Source organism: Mastigoproctus giganteus, chromosome 9, assembly GCF_048544385.1.
Source record: "Mastigoproctus giganteus isolate SK-2022 chromosome 9, ASM4854438v1, whole genome shotgun sequence".
NCBI classification, from domain to species: domain Eukaryota; kingdom Metazoa; phylum Arthropoda; class Arachnida; order Uropygi; family Thelyphonidae; genus Mastigoproctus; species Mastigoproctus giganteus.
In genome coordinates, this window is record NC_143583.1 from 30876801 (window position 1) to 30894547 (window position 17747).

The 17747-nt window shown below is 36.9% G+C and overlaps 1 protein-coding gene across 5 annotated transcripts in view; it reads left to right on the forward strand.

Moving 5' to 3' along the window:
* Nucleotides 1–17747, forward strand: part of LOC150080131 (uncharacterized) — a 660399-nt gene that overhangs the window by 387652 nt on the left and 255000 nt on the right. For 4 of the 5 annotated variants that reach the window (XM_090382143.1, XM_090382147.1, XM_090382145.1 and 1 more), the window contains exon 15: nucleotides 2929–3015. The exons of the other annotated variant lie outside the window; for it this stretch is intronic. In XM_090382143.1, the coding sequence (XP_090238269.1) occupies nucleotides 2929–3015 (87 nt within the window). The remainder of the gene's footprint in view (nucleotides 1–2928; nucleotides 3016–17747) is intronic. 5 annotated transcript variants of the gene reach the window in all.

Sequence of the window (17747 nt, forward strand, 5' to 3'; positions counted from 1 at the left end):
AGCACATTTTAATGATAAAGCTTAGATCATACATAAATATGAAAAAATAAATATTAAATTGAGTTTTTATTATTAATATTTAATTAATTTTCTTATATTTGAATGGTAATATATTTCACTTGTAATATATATTACCACTGAAGTGAAATCATATATCCGCTCTTATGAGTTATTTTTGGCTAATATAAACTTATTAAAGTCTTGAAAATAGTAAGAGAGGGTAGACCATTTATATGTACAGGTAGCCCTCAGTTTACAATGGTTTGTTTTGCGATGATTCACAATAACAACGGCTTTGAAACCAGAAGGTCAAAAATATCAAAAACAGCATAGTTAATCAGAGATGAAAGCTGTCCCTATCTACCATCTAAGCCAGTGAGGTGACTGAAGATAAGAGGAGAGGAACACACTGTTCACTTGTTGGTATTCTATTGTTGGACCACTATTTTAATTAAAAATTGTTAATCAAATTAATAAAATACAAGCCACCATGTCTAATAAGAGAAGTGCAGTAAAGCCAACTGAATGTGAAAATGTCACTAAAGAGTCACTTAGATCTATCACATTGGAAAAAAAGATGAAGATAATTTGTAGAATGAAAGTCGGTCAGACATGTCCTAGTATCTGTAGAAGTGTGAAATTGCATCCATCGACTGTGAGTACCATAACAAAAAATGTAAAAATGTAGATAAAATAAAATAGTTAGTGCAACATGTTACGACAGTAAGTGCGATGCAAGTGAGCAGAAGTAAACTTTTAGAAAAAATGGAAAAATTATTGTCATTACAAGTGGATGACATAAATATAAAATTAAAAAAAAAAAAACATTCCGTTGATTCAAGCTATTATTGCTGATAAGGCAAGGTTAATTTTTGAAGATCTTATGAAAAAAAGAGGGTTGTGATGAGACATTTTTAGGTAGCAAGAGATGGTTCATGCAATTAAAATCTCGAAGTAATTGTCACTGTGTGAAATTAAGTGCTGAGGCAGTTGCAACATTTCCTGCAGAGTTTCAAACCATTGCGCAGGAGGGTACTTATCCTCCTGATCTCATTTTTAATGTTGATGGGACCAGACATTATTGGAAGAAATTGCCATCACGAACCTTCATTGCCCAGAAGACTTCGAAGAGCAGTCTGCACCAGGTTCCATGGCTGCAAAAGACGGGCTAACGCTTCTGCTGTGTGCAAATGTTTGCACCTTAAAATTAAAACCAACGTTAGTGTATCATTCACAAACATCACATGCTCTGAAGGGCCCCATGACCACCAAATACGGAGGATGCGGAAAGGGGAGAGAATGACCACAGCATATCCCCGGAGCAATATGGCCTTAGTTGCTAATGCTCCTAAAAACCAAATAAACAAACAAACAGCTCTGAAGGGTCTAAATGTTGCCAGTCTACTGGAAATGGAACAGGAGGGCTTGGTGACACAAGAAATCTTTTTGGATTGGAACACAAACTATTTTTGTCAAGAGAATGGGTTACCAGCCAAGGCTCATCTTCTCTTGGACAATGTCCCTAGCCATCCTGCAAACCTTGCTGAAGTCGGAACATCTCTGGATATCAGTGATGTTTATCTACCACCAAACACCACTTCAATTTTGCAACCAATTGACCAGGGGATAATAGCAACCTTTAAAGCTAAAACTTCATGGAAATGCTGCGAGTTTGACAGATCAGATAAAACTATCAAAGATTATTGGCATTCATTCATTCAACATTTTGAAGGACATTAATAACATCAACACAGCTTGGGAGGAAGTGTCAGTGAACTGTTTGCACTCATTCAACATTTTGAAGGACATTAATAACATCAACACAGCTTGGGAGGAAGTGTCAGTAAACTGTTTGAATGGAGTGTGGTGCAAGATTATAGCTGAACTATTGGACAAGATTATAGCTGAAGATGTAACAGAGCTGTTGAATATCCATTGACAGCCTCTTTCCCATAAAGATTTGGAAGAATTGGCTAAAGAATTAAGCTAACAGAAGGAGGAGGAGAATGAAAAAGATGAATGGGCCTCCTCTAAAATCTATGAATACAATGATCTACTGCACATCCTTTCAGCCATGGAGACCCTCACTGATGAGCTCTGTGAGAATGACCACAACTGGAAGCAAAGTGTGAAAGTGAAAAGGAGCATACTTGTATCCATTGGCCCTGATTTTGAGATTCTTAAAGAAAGAAAGAAAAAATCTCAACAATCAACACTGCATGCTGCAACACTGCACCAAAAAAATAGGAAGATCCTCAACCAGGGACTTCATCAGAGAAGTAAAATCTCTGCATTACACCATTCTCAAAAAAAGATCTATACAGGGCCTTACAACCACGGACTTCATTAGAGAAGTAAAATCTCTGCATTTCACCACTCTCAAAAAAAGATCAATACGGGGACCTTACAGTGGTTCTTACAAAAACCTTTGATCTAAGCTTCAAACATATCAAAGTAAATGTACACAATTTAATTTTTTTATTTAATTATGTTTAGTTTGAATATTTTATACTGTATTACATTTAATTGATTTATATTCATAAAAATACTCTTTTTGCATTCATTTCAGTGCTTTAAATATAATAATATTATATTTATGTTACTTTTGAGAGAGGCCTGGAACTAAACTCATTCGCTTATGTTATATAATTAGGGTCATTTTACACCTTTTTTTTTTTTTTTTTTTTTTTCCTGTGTGACATTTCCTTCACAAATGGAACCCTTTCGTAAACCGGGGGCTGCCTGTGTTCATATGTTCGTTTTTGAAGATATAATTATTTCTAATTTTGAAATTTTATATTCATTGCTATTTTTTAAAATTTTGTAAATGTTAATATGCATGCCCTTATTTCTCTGTTCCTTCCCTCCCTTTCTTTTCTGTAACTAACAAATAGGGTTTTGTAATAACAACTAATGCATCATTCTCAGGTTGCCTTGGAAACGCTGGAGGAGGCAACCACTCGGGCTTTGCCCCCTCCCAAGCGGCCAAGAGGTCGACCTCCAAAAAAATACAAGGTATCAAAATAACATCTGGTTTATTGTATTTCTTACCTTTCTTGTAATTCCAAAAATAATTTTTTTTCTAGTAATATTCAAATATGTATAAATCAGAAGAAAAATATTAAAAATAAATAGTTGTAACAGTTTCTTTTATTATGATTAAAAAATTTTTATAAATTGTGGATTGCTGTCTGTGTTGATATTCAGTGCTTTTTATTGGTAATGCAGTTTAAATGTTTACATATATTAGAAGAATTAAAATTGTAATGTTATTTCTTCTCTTAATTATTAATTTTTTAATATTTTTTTCTTTACTTTGATGTTTGATGTTTTAAGAGGTATGCCAAATACACTATTAAAAGTGTAAAAAAATTCATTGCGATATTATCGGGATAAAATTTTATTACATGATGGAAAAGAAAACAATTATATTTTTTATAATGACCCCTCCTACGTATTTTCATATTTTTATTTTTATCACCGTAATAATAGCTGGATTTTAGTGATTTGCTGACAGCTGAGACTAACAAAAAATTCCAATAAAAATTAATATTACAGTTTTCATAATGAAAATTAAGCCACCACTTGGAAGTCAAAAACAGTGATTGAGTCGGTATTCAGGTCTCACTTTTGAGTTGAGTGTAACAAATTTCAGTAAAGTCTGGTCATTCTGTGACTATGACCAGACTTTTCCAACTCCTCTGCACCTTCAAACCAGTAGTAATGTTTGTATCTCTGAGTATATCCTCTATATGCAAGGTCCAAGGATAGTTTGAATGCCAAAGTATATTGAAGATTATCCCAGATGAGAACCACTTTATATGGGGAAGGGGGGGGGTTGAACTGTTGTTGTTGCACCCACAGAAGAATGGCCAGCCTCTGTGACACTAAGCAATACTTGATGGTAGATGACGCTACCATCTAGAGTCGCTACCTTTTTAGAGGTGGAAATGACACATTTCCACCTCTAAACTTCTAAGCCCTATGATTTTCTGACAGAATCTTGATTGAACTGGCCAGCCAAATTTAAAATGTGATTTTAATGAGCCAAAATGTTTTGAGCCATTTTTCTTATACATTGCTTCCTCCACTCAATTTCTGTATGCAAGAAATATCCTGGTGAAATCATTCCCCATTTTATTGCTGCCAAGTTCAGAAATAAAAATGTAGGCTATGGACATAGAAAATTAATTTTTAAGTTCGGATTATAATTCAGTTCTTTGTACACTTCCAGGGGCAGTTCAACACTTTCCATAGTTTGTTCAACGCATAGTTTTCTGATCTTCAATTTCCTGAACTGTTTAAGAAATCAAAGACCAGAGTGCCCTTGAAGGCATTCTATACTGCTCTTCACCTACATTGAGGATATCATCAAAAGAACTGACTTTCATTAACATCTTGATTTGTGGATCAAGTGTTGGAACCGTTTTGTCCAGTGCTTTTATGAACTTTTTTCCCTTATTTTATCTTTGCATCACTAAGTCCTAGAAATTTTTGTATAAAGTATTGGAAACTTTTTGTTCAGTGCTTTTATGAACTTTTTTCATTAAGCCTGAATTGATACAAAAATGGGTCAATAAAATCTTTTTCCTATGAACTAGTAGATGTAGAACATCCTTCTATCTAGGAATATATGCTGTCCAACATAACCAATTCTTGATTTTGTCAAAGATAACTAATTTTTTTTACATAACACTGTAATGGGAACCCTTTGTTCTGCTGTTCCATTCACAAAAAAATATTGTGAACCATTGTGAAACTTAAAACATCAAAGGCAGACTTAAAACATCAAAGGCAGAGATTGTTGGGATATCAGAGATGTGGTGTCACACAGATGTAAGTAATGCGGAACTGGAATTTGGGGAATACAATGTGTATAGAAAGGATAGACAGGACAGGAGGGGTTATGCTATTAGTTAAAGAAACACATAAAGTCCAAGGAAGTGAAGCCAGTCGACATCGATGGACAGGGCAGTGTCGAGTCAGTTTGGTGTGACATAAGCATAGGGAAATCAAAATTGAGAGTAGGAGTGTGCTATAGGCCTAATGACTCTGATGAGTATAATAAGATATTGTACAGGGAAATAGAGTGGGCCAGTAAATCAGAGTCTTATAATGGGGAATTTTAATTTCACAGATATTGACTGGAATTTGTGGATTGGTCACTCGCACACTAGCAAGGCTTTTGTGGATTTATTGGATGATTGTTTTCTACATCAGCATGTTCGTGAGGCAACAAGAGGGAGCAATACTCTTGATCTGATTATCAGTAGTGATTCTTCATGCATTAAGAATCTGCAGATAAATGAACCACTAGGTGGCAGTGATCACAGTGTGTTGAAGTGGGATTTACTCAAGGAGGTAACTACCATCAGAGGTAAAGGGAAGGGTTTTTGTTTTCGTAAAGGCGACTATGATGGTCTGAGACAGTATTTAAATTCTATACAGTGGGACCAACTGATGATGTTACCAACAGCAAACTCAAAATGGGAAGCATTCAAGGAACTAATCTTGGAGGCTACCAGGCTTTACATACCAACTAAGAAATATTGTTCAAGGTTTAGGCCTAAATGGTTGTCAGATGAACTAATGAGACATGTGGCAGAGAAGAAAAATGCATGGGATACATACAAATTAATGGGTGACATGGAAGCCTATGATAGATATAAGTTGGTCTGTAACCAAGTCACAAAGGAGATTAGGCAGGCAAAGGCAGACTACGAAAAATCCTTGGCAAAGGATGCAAAGAAAAACAGAAAAGAGTTCTTTACATATTTAAACTCAAGAAGGAAAGGGATGAATCAGATTGGTCCACTGGATATTGATGGTTCAACAGTTGAGGATCCTGCTCAGGTGGCTAACAATCTAAACGAGTATTTTGCATCTACATTCACGCATGAGGAGTTATTCAGGAAGGAGAATGATGTAGGTAAAGTAAACATTGGCAGTGAGCTGGATGATTTTGTAATAACTGAGAGGAAAGTGGAGGAGAGATTGTTGAGGATAAACATAAAAAAGGCACCTGGGGTGGATGGGATCTATCCAGTTATATTAAAGGAGGCAGCAAAGGAAGTAAGCAAACCCCTAGCCATAATTATGAGAACTTCTTTGGACTCAGGGGAGGTACCCATAGACTGGAGATGTGCAAATGTGATCCCAATTCACAAAGGAGGATCAAAGGCTGACACAAGTAATTATAGACCTGTTAGTTTAACTTCTGTTCCAGGTAAATTAATGGAGGCACTGGTTAAAGAAGCACTGCAGGATCATCTAGACAAGACTTCAGTTATATCTCAGACGCAGCATGGTTTTGTTAAGGGCAGGTCTTGCCTGACCAATTTGATTGGATACTATGATGTAGTCACAAAAGAACTGGATGCAGGGAATAACTTTGATATTATATATTTGGATCTTAGAAAGGCTTTTGATACTGTTGCACATGGAAGACTGCTGCACAAACTGGAGCAGTGTGGCATTGGAGGCAAATTGCTGCTATGGATAAGGGGATGGTTGAGTGGCAGAAGACAGAGAGTGGTAATCGATGGACACTGCTCAACATGGACTAATGTTATTAGTGGAGTTCCTCAGGGTTCAGTGTTGGGTCCTTTGTTGTTTTCGGTGTTTATGAATGATATTGATGATGGGATATCAAGTTTAATGTCCACGTTTGCAGATGATACAAAGGTTGGCATGGTTATTAAGGACACCACTGGCGCTATGCTGTTGCAACAGGATCTGGAAAGGTTGAACAGATGGGCTGAGAGGTGGCAAATGAAGTTTAACATTGACAAATGTAAAGTACTACATATGGGAAACAGTAACCCCAGAGCAACGTATCAACTCTGCGGTACTACACTGACAGTGGTGGAGAATGAAAAGGACCTGGGGGTAATTGTGCAGGCAGATATGAAGTTCTCTGTGCAGTGCAGACGAGGTGCAAGAGTAGCTCATTTTGTCTTGTCAATAATATACAGGAATGTTTCTAGCAGGGATAAGGAGGTGATTATTCCCTTGTATAAGGCAATGGTTAGGCCACATCTTGAGTACTGTATACAGGTCTGGAGGCCTCATTTCAAGAAGGATGTAGAGCTGCTGGAACGGATACAGAGAAAGGCAACAAGATTAGTGAATGGAACAAAGGGTTGCCCTTACGAAGAAAGGCTTAAGTTTTGCAAATTACAGAGTCTGGAGACTAGGCACCGGCGAGGTGATCTGATAGAGGTGTATAAGGCTTTGAATGGTTTGAGCATGCTCAATGCCAATGGGATTCTTCATATTGCTCAGAATAATCAGCTCAGAGGGCATAAATTCAAATTGAGGAAGGACGGATGTCGGATAGATGTGCGGAAATTTGCCTTTGGCCAGCGGGTGGTTGGTTGGTGGAACCGACTTCCATCACTTGTTGTTGAAGTTGATAGCCTAAACAAATTTAAAGCTAAACTGGACAGGTATTTCGAACGAACGGAGAGGTGAAATGGGAGTGGCGTGTGTTTTTTTTTTTTTTTTTTTTTTGGCTGATGCTGAATAAGCTTGCTTTCTTGCACCATATGCCTCTACTAATGTTAATGCTAATGTTAAGTTGTGAAAAATTTTGTGAAACTTAAGTTGGAAGCCCAGTAAAAGATAAAACTGGAAAGTATATCTGTGTAATTTTTTTGAGAATGAATTCAATATTTTCATAGATTTCCTTCAAAGGGATAACGTGAAATTGTACAAAGGATAACCATTTCCATTATGCAACAGCATGGTCTTTAAACTACATTTTTATGAATGTGTAAAAAGCCTCCATAAAAAGAGTCTATAAAAATCCTCCAGGCTTCAGAGTCATGTTTATGAATTATGTATCACATCAGTGTCACTGCAGAAAATAGTATCTCCTGTTATAAAAGAAAACTGAATTACATCTGTTTTGGTAGCTGTGGTATCCAGATATTGTTGTTCTGCATGCAGGTTTCTCTATGTAATCTGTAACCCAAATTCAACTTGTTTCTTAGAAAGAACGAAGTCTCAAATCAGGTCTTAGTTTCAGAAACTTTCCAAATCTCCACATTGTCATTATCTAAAGGTAAAGTGGAAACTTAGGAATTATTACATTGTCAGAATCAGCTACTGGCTGTATTGCAGAAGCATATTGAGGTATTGAATCTTCTTTTTTCTTACTTTTAGATGAAAAGCAACAGTCTTGGTTAAACAAAAGTGGCAGTCCTCAAAATGGTCTTTTTGTTTCTTCCCATGTCATTTGCACTGCAAATGGAATATATTTAATTTTTCTCTTTAGCCATCCTTCTTCATGTACACGTTGTACATGTTGGCGCCTAATGATATTAAAAGTAGGAGACCGGCGAAATTACTTAACAAGTACAGGTTACTGTTGAAAAAAAGCCGTGAATTACGGTTGAATTTGAAAGTGTCTGCAATTCTACCCAGACATGATAGGAGGGAGTATATGATGAGAGCCCTGTCGATCAATTCGGCCCTGGAAAGACTGTGCAAGGCTCAAGGGGTAGAATTTTTTTCAGCATGGTCTGTGCTTGTTAACAGGAGAGACTGCTTCTACAGGGATGGGATACACTTAAATAGAAAGGGTGCAAGAATGTTTGCTGATGCTATCGAGGCAGTGTTAGGTGGGTCGGAAAACTGCTAGATTGGGGGGATACACAGACTAATAGATTAATAGTAGCTGCTGGCAGAGGTGAAAGTGATTCTTGCACTGCTTCTATTGAAATAAGCAGAAGCCTGGAAAACAAGATGCAGCATATTTCAGAGACTGCTGGGAATCATTGGGGTACAAGTAAACACATGGGTTGTGTTATAGCTAAGAAAACGAACAGGTGCATGTATACTTGCGTGTACACCACTGCTAGGAGTTTAGTAAATAAATTTGATGAATTTGAGGTATTGCTCAAAACATCAAAGGCAGATATTGTTGGGATTTCAGAGACGTGGTGTCACACAGATATAAGGAATGCAGAACTGGAATTTGTGGAGTACAATGTCTACAGAAAGAATAGGAAGGGAGGAGGGGTTATGCTATTAGTTAAGAAACACATAAAATCCAAGGAAGTGAAGCCAGTCAACATTGCTGGACAGTGCAGTGTCATGTCAGTTTGGTGTGTCATAAGCATTGGGAGATCAAAATTGAGAGCAGGAGTGTGCTATAGGCCTAATGACTCTGATGAGTATAATAGTAAACTATACAGGGAAATAGAGTGGGCCAGTAAATCAGAGTCTTATAATGGGGGATTTTAATTTCCCAGATATTGACTGGAATTTGGGGGCTGGTCACTCACACACTAGCAAGGCTTTTGTGGATTTATTGGATGATTGTTTTCTACATCAGCATGTTCGGGAGGCAACTAGAGGGATAATACTCTTGATTTGATTGTCAGTAGTGATTCTTCATGCTTTAAGAATCTGCAGATAAATGAACCACTAGGTGGCAGTGATCACAATGTGCTGAAGTGGGATTTACTCAAAGAGATAACTACCATTAGGGGTAAAGGGAAGGGTTATTGCTTTCTTAAATGCGACTACGATGGACTGAGGCAGTATTTAAATTCTATACAGTGGGATCAACTGATGATGTTACCAACAGCAAATTCAAAATGGGAAGCATTCAAAGAATTTATCTTGGAAGCTACTGGTATTTACATACCAACTAAGAAATATTGTTCAAGGTTTAGGCCTAAATGGATGTCAGATGAACTAATGAGACATATGGCAGAGAAGAAAATGCATAGGATACATACAAATTAACACGTGACACAGAAGCCTATGATAGATACAAGTTGATCTGTAACCAAGTTACAAAGGAGGTTAGGCAGATTACGAGAAATCTTTGGCAAAGGATGCAAAGAAAAACAGCAAAGAGTTCTTTACTTATGTAAACTCTAGGAGGAAGGGGATGAATCAGATTGGTCCACTTGATACTGATGGGTCAACTGTTGATGATCCTGCTCAGGTAGCTAACAAACTAAATGAATATTTTGCATCAACATTCACACATGAGGAGTTATTCAGCGAAAGGAATGCCAGAGGTGTCCAACCAACCACCCACTGGCTTAAGGCAAATTTCTGCACGTCTATCCTACATCTGTCTTTCCTCAATTTGAATTTATGCCCTCTCAGGTGATTATTCTGAGCAAGAGGAAGAATCTCATTAGCATTGAGCATGCTCAAACCATTCAAGGCTTTATACACCTCTAGTGGTGTATAAAGCCTTGGTGCCTAGACTCCAGACACTGTAATTTGCAAAACTTAAGCCTTTCTTCGTAAGAGCACCCCTTTGTCCCATTCACTAATCTTGTTGCCCTTCTCTGTACTCGTTCCTTCAGCTCTAAATCCTTCTTGAAATGAGGCCTCCAGACCTGTATACAGTACTCTAGGTGTGGCCTGACCATTGCCTTATACAAGGGAATAATCACCTCCTTATCCCTGCTAGAAAAATTCCTATATATCATTGACAATGCACCATGAGCTTCTCTTGCAGCCCCAGGTCTCTTTCATTCTCTACCACTGTCAGTGTAGTACCACAGAGGTGATACGTTGCTCTGCGGTTGCTGTTTCCCATGTGTAGTACTTTACATTTGTCAATGTTAAACTTCATTTGCCACCTCTCAGCCCATCTTCTCAACTTTTCCAGATCCTGTTGCAGCAGCATAGTGTCAGTAGTGTCCTTGACAACCCTGCCTACCTTTGTATCGTCTGCAAACTTGGACATTAAGCTTGATATACCATCATCAATATCATTTATGAATACAGAAAACAATAGTGGACCCAACACTGAGCCCTGAGGGACTCCACTAATAACATTAGTCCACGACGGGCAGTGTCCATTGATTACCACTCTCTGTCTTCTCCCCCTCAGTCACCCCTTTATCCACAGCAGCAATTTGCCTCCAATGTCACACTGCTCCAATTTGTGCAACAGTATCAAAACCCTTTCTAAGATCCAAGTATATAATATCAAAGTTATTCCCCGCATCCAGTTCGTTTGTGACTGCATCATAGTATCCAGTCACATTGGTCAGGCAAGACTTCCCCTTAACAAAACCATGCTGTGTCCGAGCTATGACTGAAGTCTTGTCCAAATGATCCTGCAGTGCCTCTTTAACTAGTGCCTCCATTAATTTTCCGGGAACAGAAGTTAAACTCACAGGTCTATAATTACTTGTGTCAGCCTTTGATCCTCCTTTGTGAATTGGGGTCACATTTGCACATCTCCAGTTTGTGGGTACCTCCCCTGAGACCAAGGATGCTCTTATAATTATGGCTAAGGGTTTGCTTAGTTGCTTTGCCGCCTCCTTTAATATAACTGGATAGATCCCATCCACCCCCAGGTGCTTTTCTTACGTTTAACTTCACAATTTCTCTTCCACTTTGCTCTCAGTTATTACAAAATCATTAAGTATCTTGCTACAATTTGATAACCTTCTGCCATTTTCAAACCTTAATAATTCCTCACGTGTGAATGTAGATGCAAAATACTCATTCAGTTTGTTTGCTATCTGAGCAGGATCATCAACAGTCGAACCATCGATGTCAAGTGGACCAGTCAGATTCATCCCCTTCCTTTTAGAGTTTATATAAGTAAAGAAATCCTTGCTCTTTTTCTTAGCATCTTTTGCCAAGGATTTCTCGTAATCTGCCTTCGCCTGCCGAACCTCCTTTGTGACCTGATTACAGATTAACTTATATCTGCCATAGGCTTCCGAGTCGCTTGATAATTTATATGCATCCCATGCATTTTTCTTCTCTGTTACGAGTCTCATTAGTTCATTTGACAACCATTTAGGCCTAAACCTTGAAGTATTTCTTAATAGGTATGAACCTTTTAGTAGCTTCCATGATTAATTCCTTGAATGCTTCCCACTTAGAATTTACTGTTGGTAACATTGTCAGTTGATCCCACTGTACAGAATTTAAAAACTGTCGGAGACCACTGTACTCGCCTTTACGGAAGCAAAAACCCTTTCCTTTACCCCTGATGGTAATTAAATCTTTAAGTAAATCCCACGTCAGTACACTGTGATCACTGCCACCTAGTGGTTCTTTTATGTGCAAATTCCTAATACATGAATGATCACTACTGATAACCAGATCAAGAGTATTACTTTCTCTGGTTGCCTCTCGAACATGCTGCTGCAGAAAACAATCATCCAATAAGTCCACAAAAGTCTGACTAGTGTGTGAGTGCCCAACCCACAAGTTCCAGTCAATATCTGGGAAGTTAAAATCCCCCATTATAAGACATTCCGATTTACTAGCCCACTCTATTTCTCTGTACAATTGTTCATTGTACTCATTCAAGTCATTAGGCCTATAACACACTCCTACTGTTATTTTTGCTTTTGCAGTGCTTATGTCACACCAAACTGACTCAACAGTGACTCAACAATTAAAGAAGATACAACAAGTATCTTCTTTAATTTTCTCAACTTTCAACCTGTACACAGTACCAAGTACTATGGATTCTAATACCTCTTTTGCATGAGTGTTCATATATAAAAAAAAAGAATCTAACATAGTATTTCACATTTATTTTGTAACATAGCTGGTCAAAATATGTCATGCATATGTCACAACCTATCACACAGTAATTGGTGTCACCCAGAGTCATTAATAACTCTTAATGATTTAATGCCAATAGGTGTTGCCTACCTAAGGAAAATGAGTTTTTCAAATGCTTTATGGCAGTGGTTCCCATACTACTTCCCATAGTATTTCACATTTATTTTGTAACATAGCTGGTCAAAATATGTCATGCATATATCACAACCTATCACACAGTAATTGGTGTCACCCAGAGTCATTAATAACTCTTAATGATTTAATGCCAATAGGTGTTGCCTGCCTAAGGAAAATGAGTTTTTCAAATGCTTTATGGCAGTGGTTCCCATACTACTGAGATCTATGGACCCTTTCAAAAATCAAAAAAAGTTCACAGACCCCTTCAAATATCAAAAAGTTTGCAGACCCTATATTAGTAGTGACTGCAGCACTTGTGCTATCCTGCTTAGCACAAATCAAGGAAATGGATGAAAATTATGAATTTCATACTTTTCATTCAGTCAGTTTTCATATTTGCAGTTCATAAGAATTGCATTTGCAGTACTGTAGATCCTACTTGTGCTGTCTCTCATTGGTGTGAGTTAGCGGCTTATTGTAGACTAATAGACTAATATAGAAGCTCAAGTCATCATATCCAGAAACGGCGAAGGTAAAGAAAGCCTGCACGAGAAGCATGCAAAAATTCGATGAAATTTACTGGTAAAAGGACTTTGCCGTAACGGCATTTGTATTGTTGCTCGCTCGGTAAACAGATGGTGGATGTTATCGGTCAGGAGTAGAAATTTAATCCCATGGGAGATTGAAACCCTCCCGAACTGGAGTGGATACACATGACCTTTTTTCTTTAGAATCACTGATGGACTAATGGATAAATTGTTTATTAAGAAAAAAAAAAAAAGGCAAAGGAAGCCCACACGAGAAGCACGGCAATTTTCGAAAAAGTTTACCGGTGAAAGTACGTTACAAACATTTTTTACGACGCCAGAACTTCCAATATGACTCTGTTCATGATTCTAAAGAAAAAGGTCAGATTACCCCCACACGCTCGCGCTTTTTGGGAGGGTTTCAAGCTCCCGTGGGATTCAACTTCTACTCCAGACAGATAACACCCACCGTCTGTTTACCGAGCAAGCAACAATACAAATGCCATTACAGCATTTGTATGCCGTAATTACTTTTACTTTTACTGGTAAATTTCATCGAACCTTTGCATGCTTCTCGTGCAGGCTTTCTTTACCTTAGCCCCAAAAACAAGTAATGTTATCTATTTCAAGTTTATCATTTAGTAACTTTTTTTGCTTGTATGTCAGTTACAAATTACTGTTTTCATCTAATCTTTTACCTTCTGTAAAAAAAATTATATTTATACATCTGTTAATGACTTATTTATGTAAAGATGAAATACTTCAACTCGTTCCAATGTTGCTCGGCTTGGTAAGAGTTTTAATTTAAAATGCTAGCGATAAGTAGCACTTGCTTCCTGTTTGCTTTCAGTTTGTTGTTTTGCGTGCTGGTTCGCTGAATATATAGTGCTGCGATTGTTAAGAATTATTGTGTTACGTATTATTATTATTTTGAAATCATATCCAAGATGGATGATTTAGTGTTATCATTGAAAGAAAAACCATTTGGAAGTCAAAACATCGCTGAGCAGAGAGAAATTATTAAGACAGGCCGTCCAAAGCCATTAATCAGTTCTATATAAATGGTACAAACAAATAGATTGGTTATGTGGAAGCCTCTCGAGTGAAAAATTGTACTGCTGGCTGTGTTTACTATTCCAGTCCAAGTCAAATCAATCCTGGACAGATACTGGTTATTCTAATTTTAGAAATATTTTCAGTGACAGCAATTATCATGCAAAATCTTTAAGTCATTTGAATAATTATAAGTGTTTGAAAATGTTTGGTCAGATAGACATTACATGTGCTGTTAGTAGCACCACGAGGCTCCAAAGAAAAAATTATAATAGACAAGTTCAAGAAAATAGACAATATTTAAAGCAATTAGCCAATGAAGTCTTATATTTATGCAAGCAAGAACTGCCACTACGTGGACATAATGAAGGAGAAAATAGCCTAAATAAAGGTACTTATCGTGAACTCTTAAATTGTTTTGCAGGAATGGATAGTGTTTTTGCGAAACTGCTTTCAATGAAGGAAGGGTCTAAACAATTTTCAGGAGTTTCTAGTACAATTCAGAATGACTTGATAATTGCCATCAATAAGGTTATCAGCAGTGTCATTCGAAATGAAATTGAAAATTGCCAGTTTATTTCAGTGCAAGCAGATGAAATGATGGATTGTGCAATGCACGCCCAACTATCTATAATAATTAGATATGTTTCGGAGTATCAAATACATTATAAAGATTTTGGGGATTTTATGATATCACTATAGACAGAAGTGCTGCAAGACTTACTGAAATGATAGGAAGCATGTAAGAAACCTTTAGCGATGCAAAGAACAAGCTAGTCAATCAAGCATACAATAGGTCAGCAGTGATGACTGGTGAACATAACGGAGTTCAAACGAAGCAAAGGGTTTTAAATTTGGATATTTTATTCACTGCTATGTGCATAAATTGAATTTAGTTTTAAGTAAACTGTCAGAAAGTTAATGGAGTAAAAGTTTTCTTTTCACAGCTTTGAGTTTTCAGTAAATTTTCTTCATCAAGTACTAAACGAAAAGCCGTGCTGAGAGAGTTCAATGTTAACATACTATCACTGTGCAAGACAAGGTGGTGCTACAGAACTAGAACGGTGTCATCAATTAAAAGACATTGTGAAGCTCTAATGAATGCATTCCAAAGTATTTTGGATGACAGTGCAAGATGGGATGAAGATACTTTAAATGAAGCAGATAATCTGCTTATAAAATTAAATTATTTCAGTTTCATGTTTTTCATCAATTGCTTTGAAAATATATTATCCCAAGTGGAAAAACTATTTGATCTTTTGCAATGTAAACAACTTGACATGAAGTTTGCCATACAGAAGATAAATGACTTTATTGAATTCATTAAGTGTAGTCGCACTGAAGAATGGTATCTCAATATTTTTAAAGCAACAATGAAAGATGTAGAACAGTCAAACAATATAAATTCTCCACCAAGATAAAGAACTAGAAGGCCAGTCAATTACAAAACAATGTATTTTGAATTGACTGAAAATATATTGCTATCATTGAGAGAAAGATTTGCTTTTATTAGATTTTGCATTTTTTTTGAGCTGATTGATGTGAATGTTTCAAGAATTTTCTGAACATTTTCCAGTGCATCATCTTAATAGAATAGAATAGAATCTTTAATTGCAGTAATGATGCTCTCCAATTTAATGCTCTCCAAAACAAATATCCAAATATAATAAATTACAAGTCCTTAATTAATGAACTGAAATATGTTTATTGTGACAGTGATTTTAGAAAATGCAAATCAGCCAATGCTCTTTTAGAACTATTTCATGAAATAGGATTATTATCTGCCTTGTCAGAAATAACAAGGCTAATTCAACTTCTCCCAACAATACCTGTAATTTCTGTGGCCGACCGGGCTAGCAGGGTAGGTAAAGTGCCTGCCTGCCTGCCTGGCAACCCAAAGGTCGTGGGTTCGATTCCCACCTCGGGCTTGGATCAAAGTACTGCAAAAACCTTGGGAGGTGCATTATGGCCACAGAAGCCCATGCGCCAACAACTACCAAAAAAAAGTAACTTCTGTTTCTAATGAAAGAAGTTTCTCAGTTCTTGATTGAATTTTGTGATCCTATTTGAGGAATACAATGGCTCAGGAATGTCTCTCATTGCTAGCCCGAATATCAATAGAGAAAGAAATACTTGTTGATTTAAAAAGAAAAAATGAATTGCATGACATGATATTAGAAGAATTTGCATTACAACCAAGATGATTAGAATTTATATTTAAATAGGTGAATTAAATTAGTTCTTATTTAATCCATAATTATTTATTTATTGGCTGAATCCAGAGAACAGTACCCTTACAAAATGGTAGCAAGAAGCAAGGGAAGGCAATGATTGACAGGTTGTGACTCCGCCCACTCAAACGTTCCCCCTCTTAGCTTCAGGTGGATGTCAAGTGTCAACCACGTGGTCAAAATCTGAATTGAGAATGAGTAGACTTGAGAAGTTAAAGTTGCCACTGATATATATATATATATGTGGTCGACCACTGTTTCACAGACCCCCAGGGGTCCGCAGACCTCAGTTTGGGAAATGCTGTTTTATGGTGTATTCTACTTTATGTAATTTTATTTCATGATATCACGTAAGTAGAAGCTTTAATAATGAAATTATTCAAAAAAAAAGTAAAGTTGACATGTAGGAATGTTTGAAGTAATTTTTGGCAACCAGAGAGAAAAGGTGCATTAAAAAAAAGGGTCATACTTTACCAAAAAAAAAGTTATGCTTTTGAATAAGTAACAATTGCTGGAATGGAAAAATAAAACATATCTATTTAAAATTTCTTTAACTGACAAGAAATTTCTGCATCTAGTAGCCTATCTCATTGCAGAACTCAGTGGTATTGTCAGTTTCAGCAACCATTATTCGTCTCATTTTTCCTTATTATTTTTTACACTTTAAAGTAGTTCTTGTGCATATGCCCACTCTTATAACATTCTTTGTCATAGACTTCTAATCTGGTATCTCTCTCTTCTCTCTCTCTCTCCTCTGTTGGTGCCTCCATAGCCAGGTGGACAGGAGCAGAAGTGCATAGCACACGCTTCTTGATTAGACTGGGGTTCGAGCCCGTGGACACCAAATACGGAGGATGTGGAAAGGTCAGGGAATGACCACCGCATATCCCCGGAGCAATATGGCCTTAGTTGCTAATGCTCCTGAAAAAAAAAAAAAAAAAAACAAATCTCTCTCTTCTTTTTGTTCAAAATCTCTATCACTCCTCTGTCACATTCTTTGTTGACTCTGTTGCTATCTCAGCTCAATAAATCATTTGGAAACTTTTGAGTTTCTTTGAAATTCAGTTTTCTCCCATCTAATATTTCTAAAGGGGTGGTAGTAGTAAATTCCCGTTATTATAATGCTCCTCTTCTTAACTCTTTTTTTCTGGCCCCAGTGGTAAATCCTATGATATAACATACATCTTTTAACATGTATAGCACTTAGCACTCCAATTTAAAACATTTTCTGCATATATGCATGCATGGT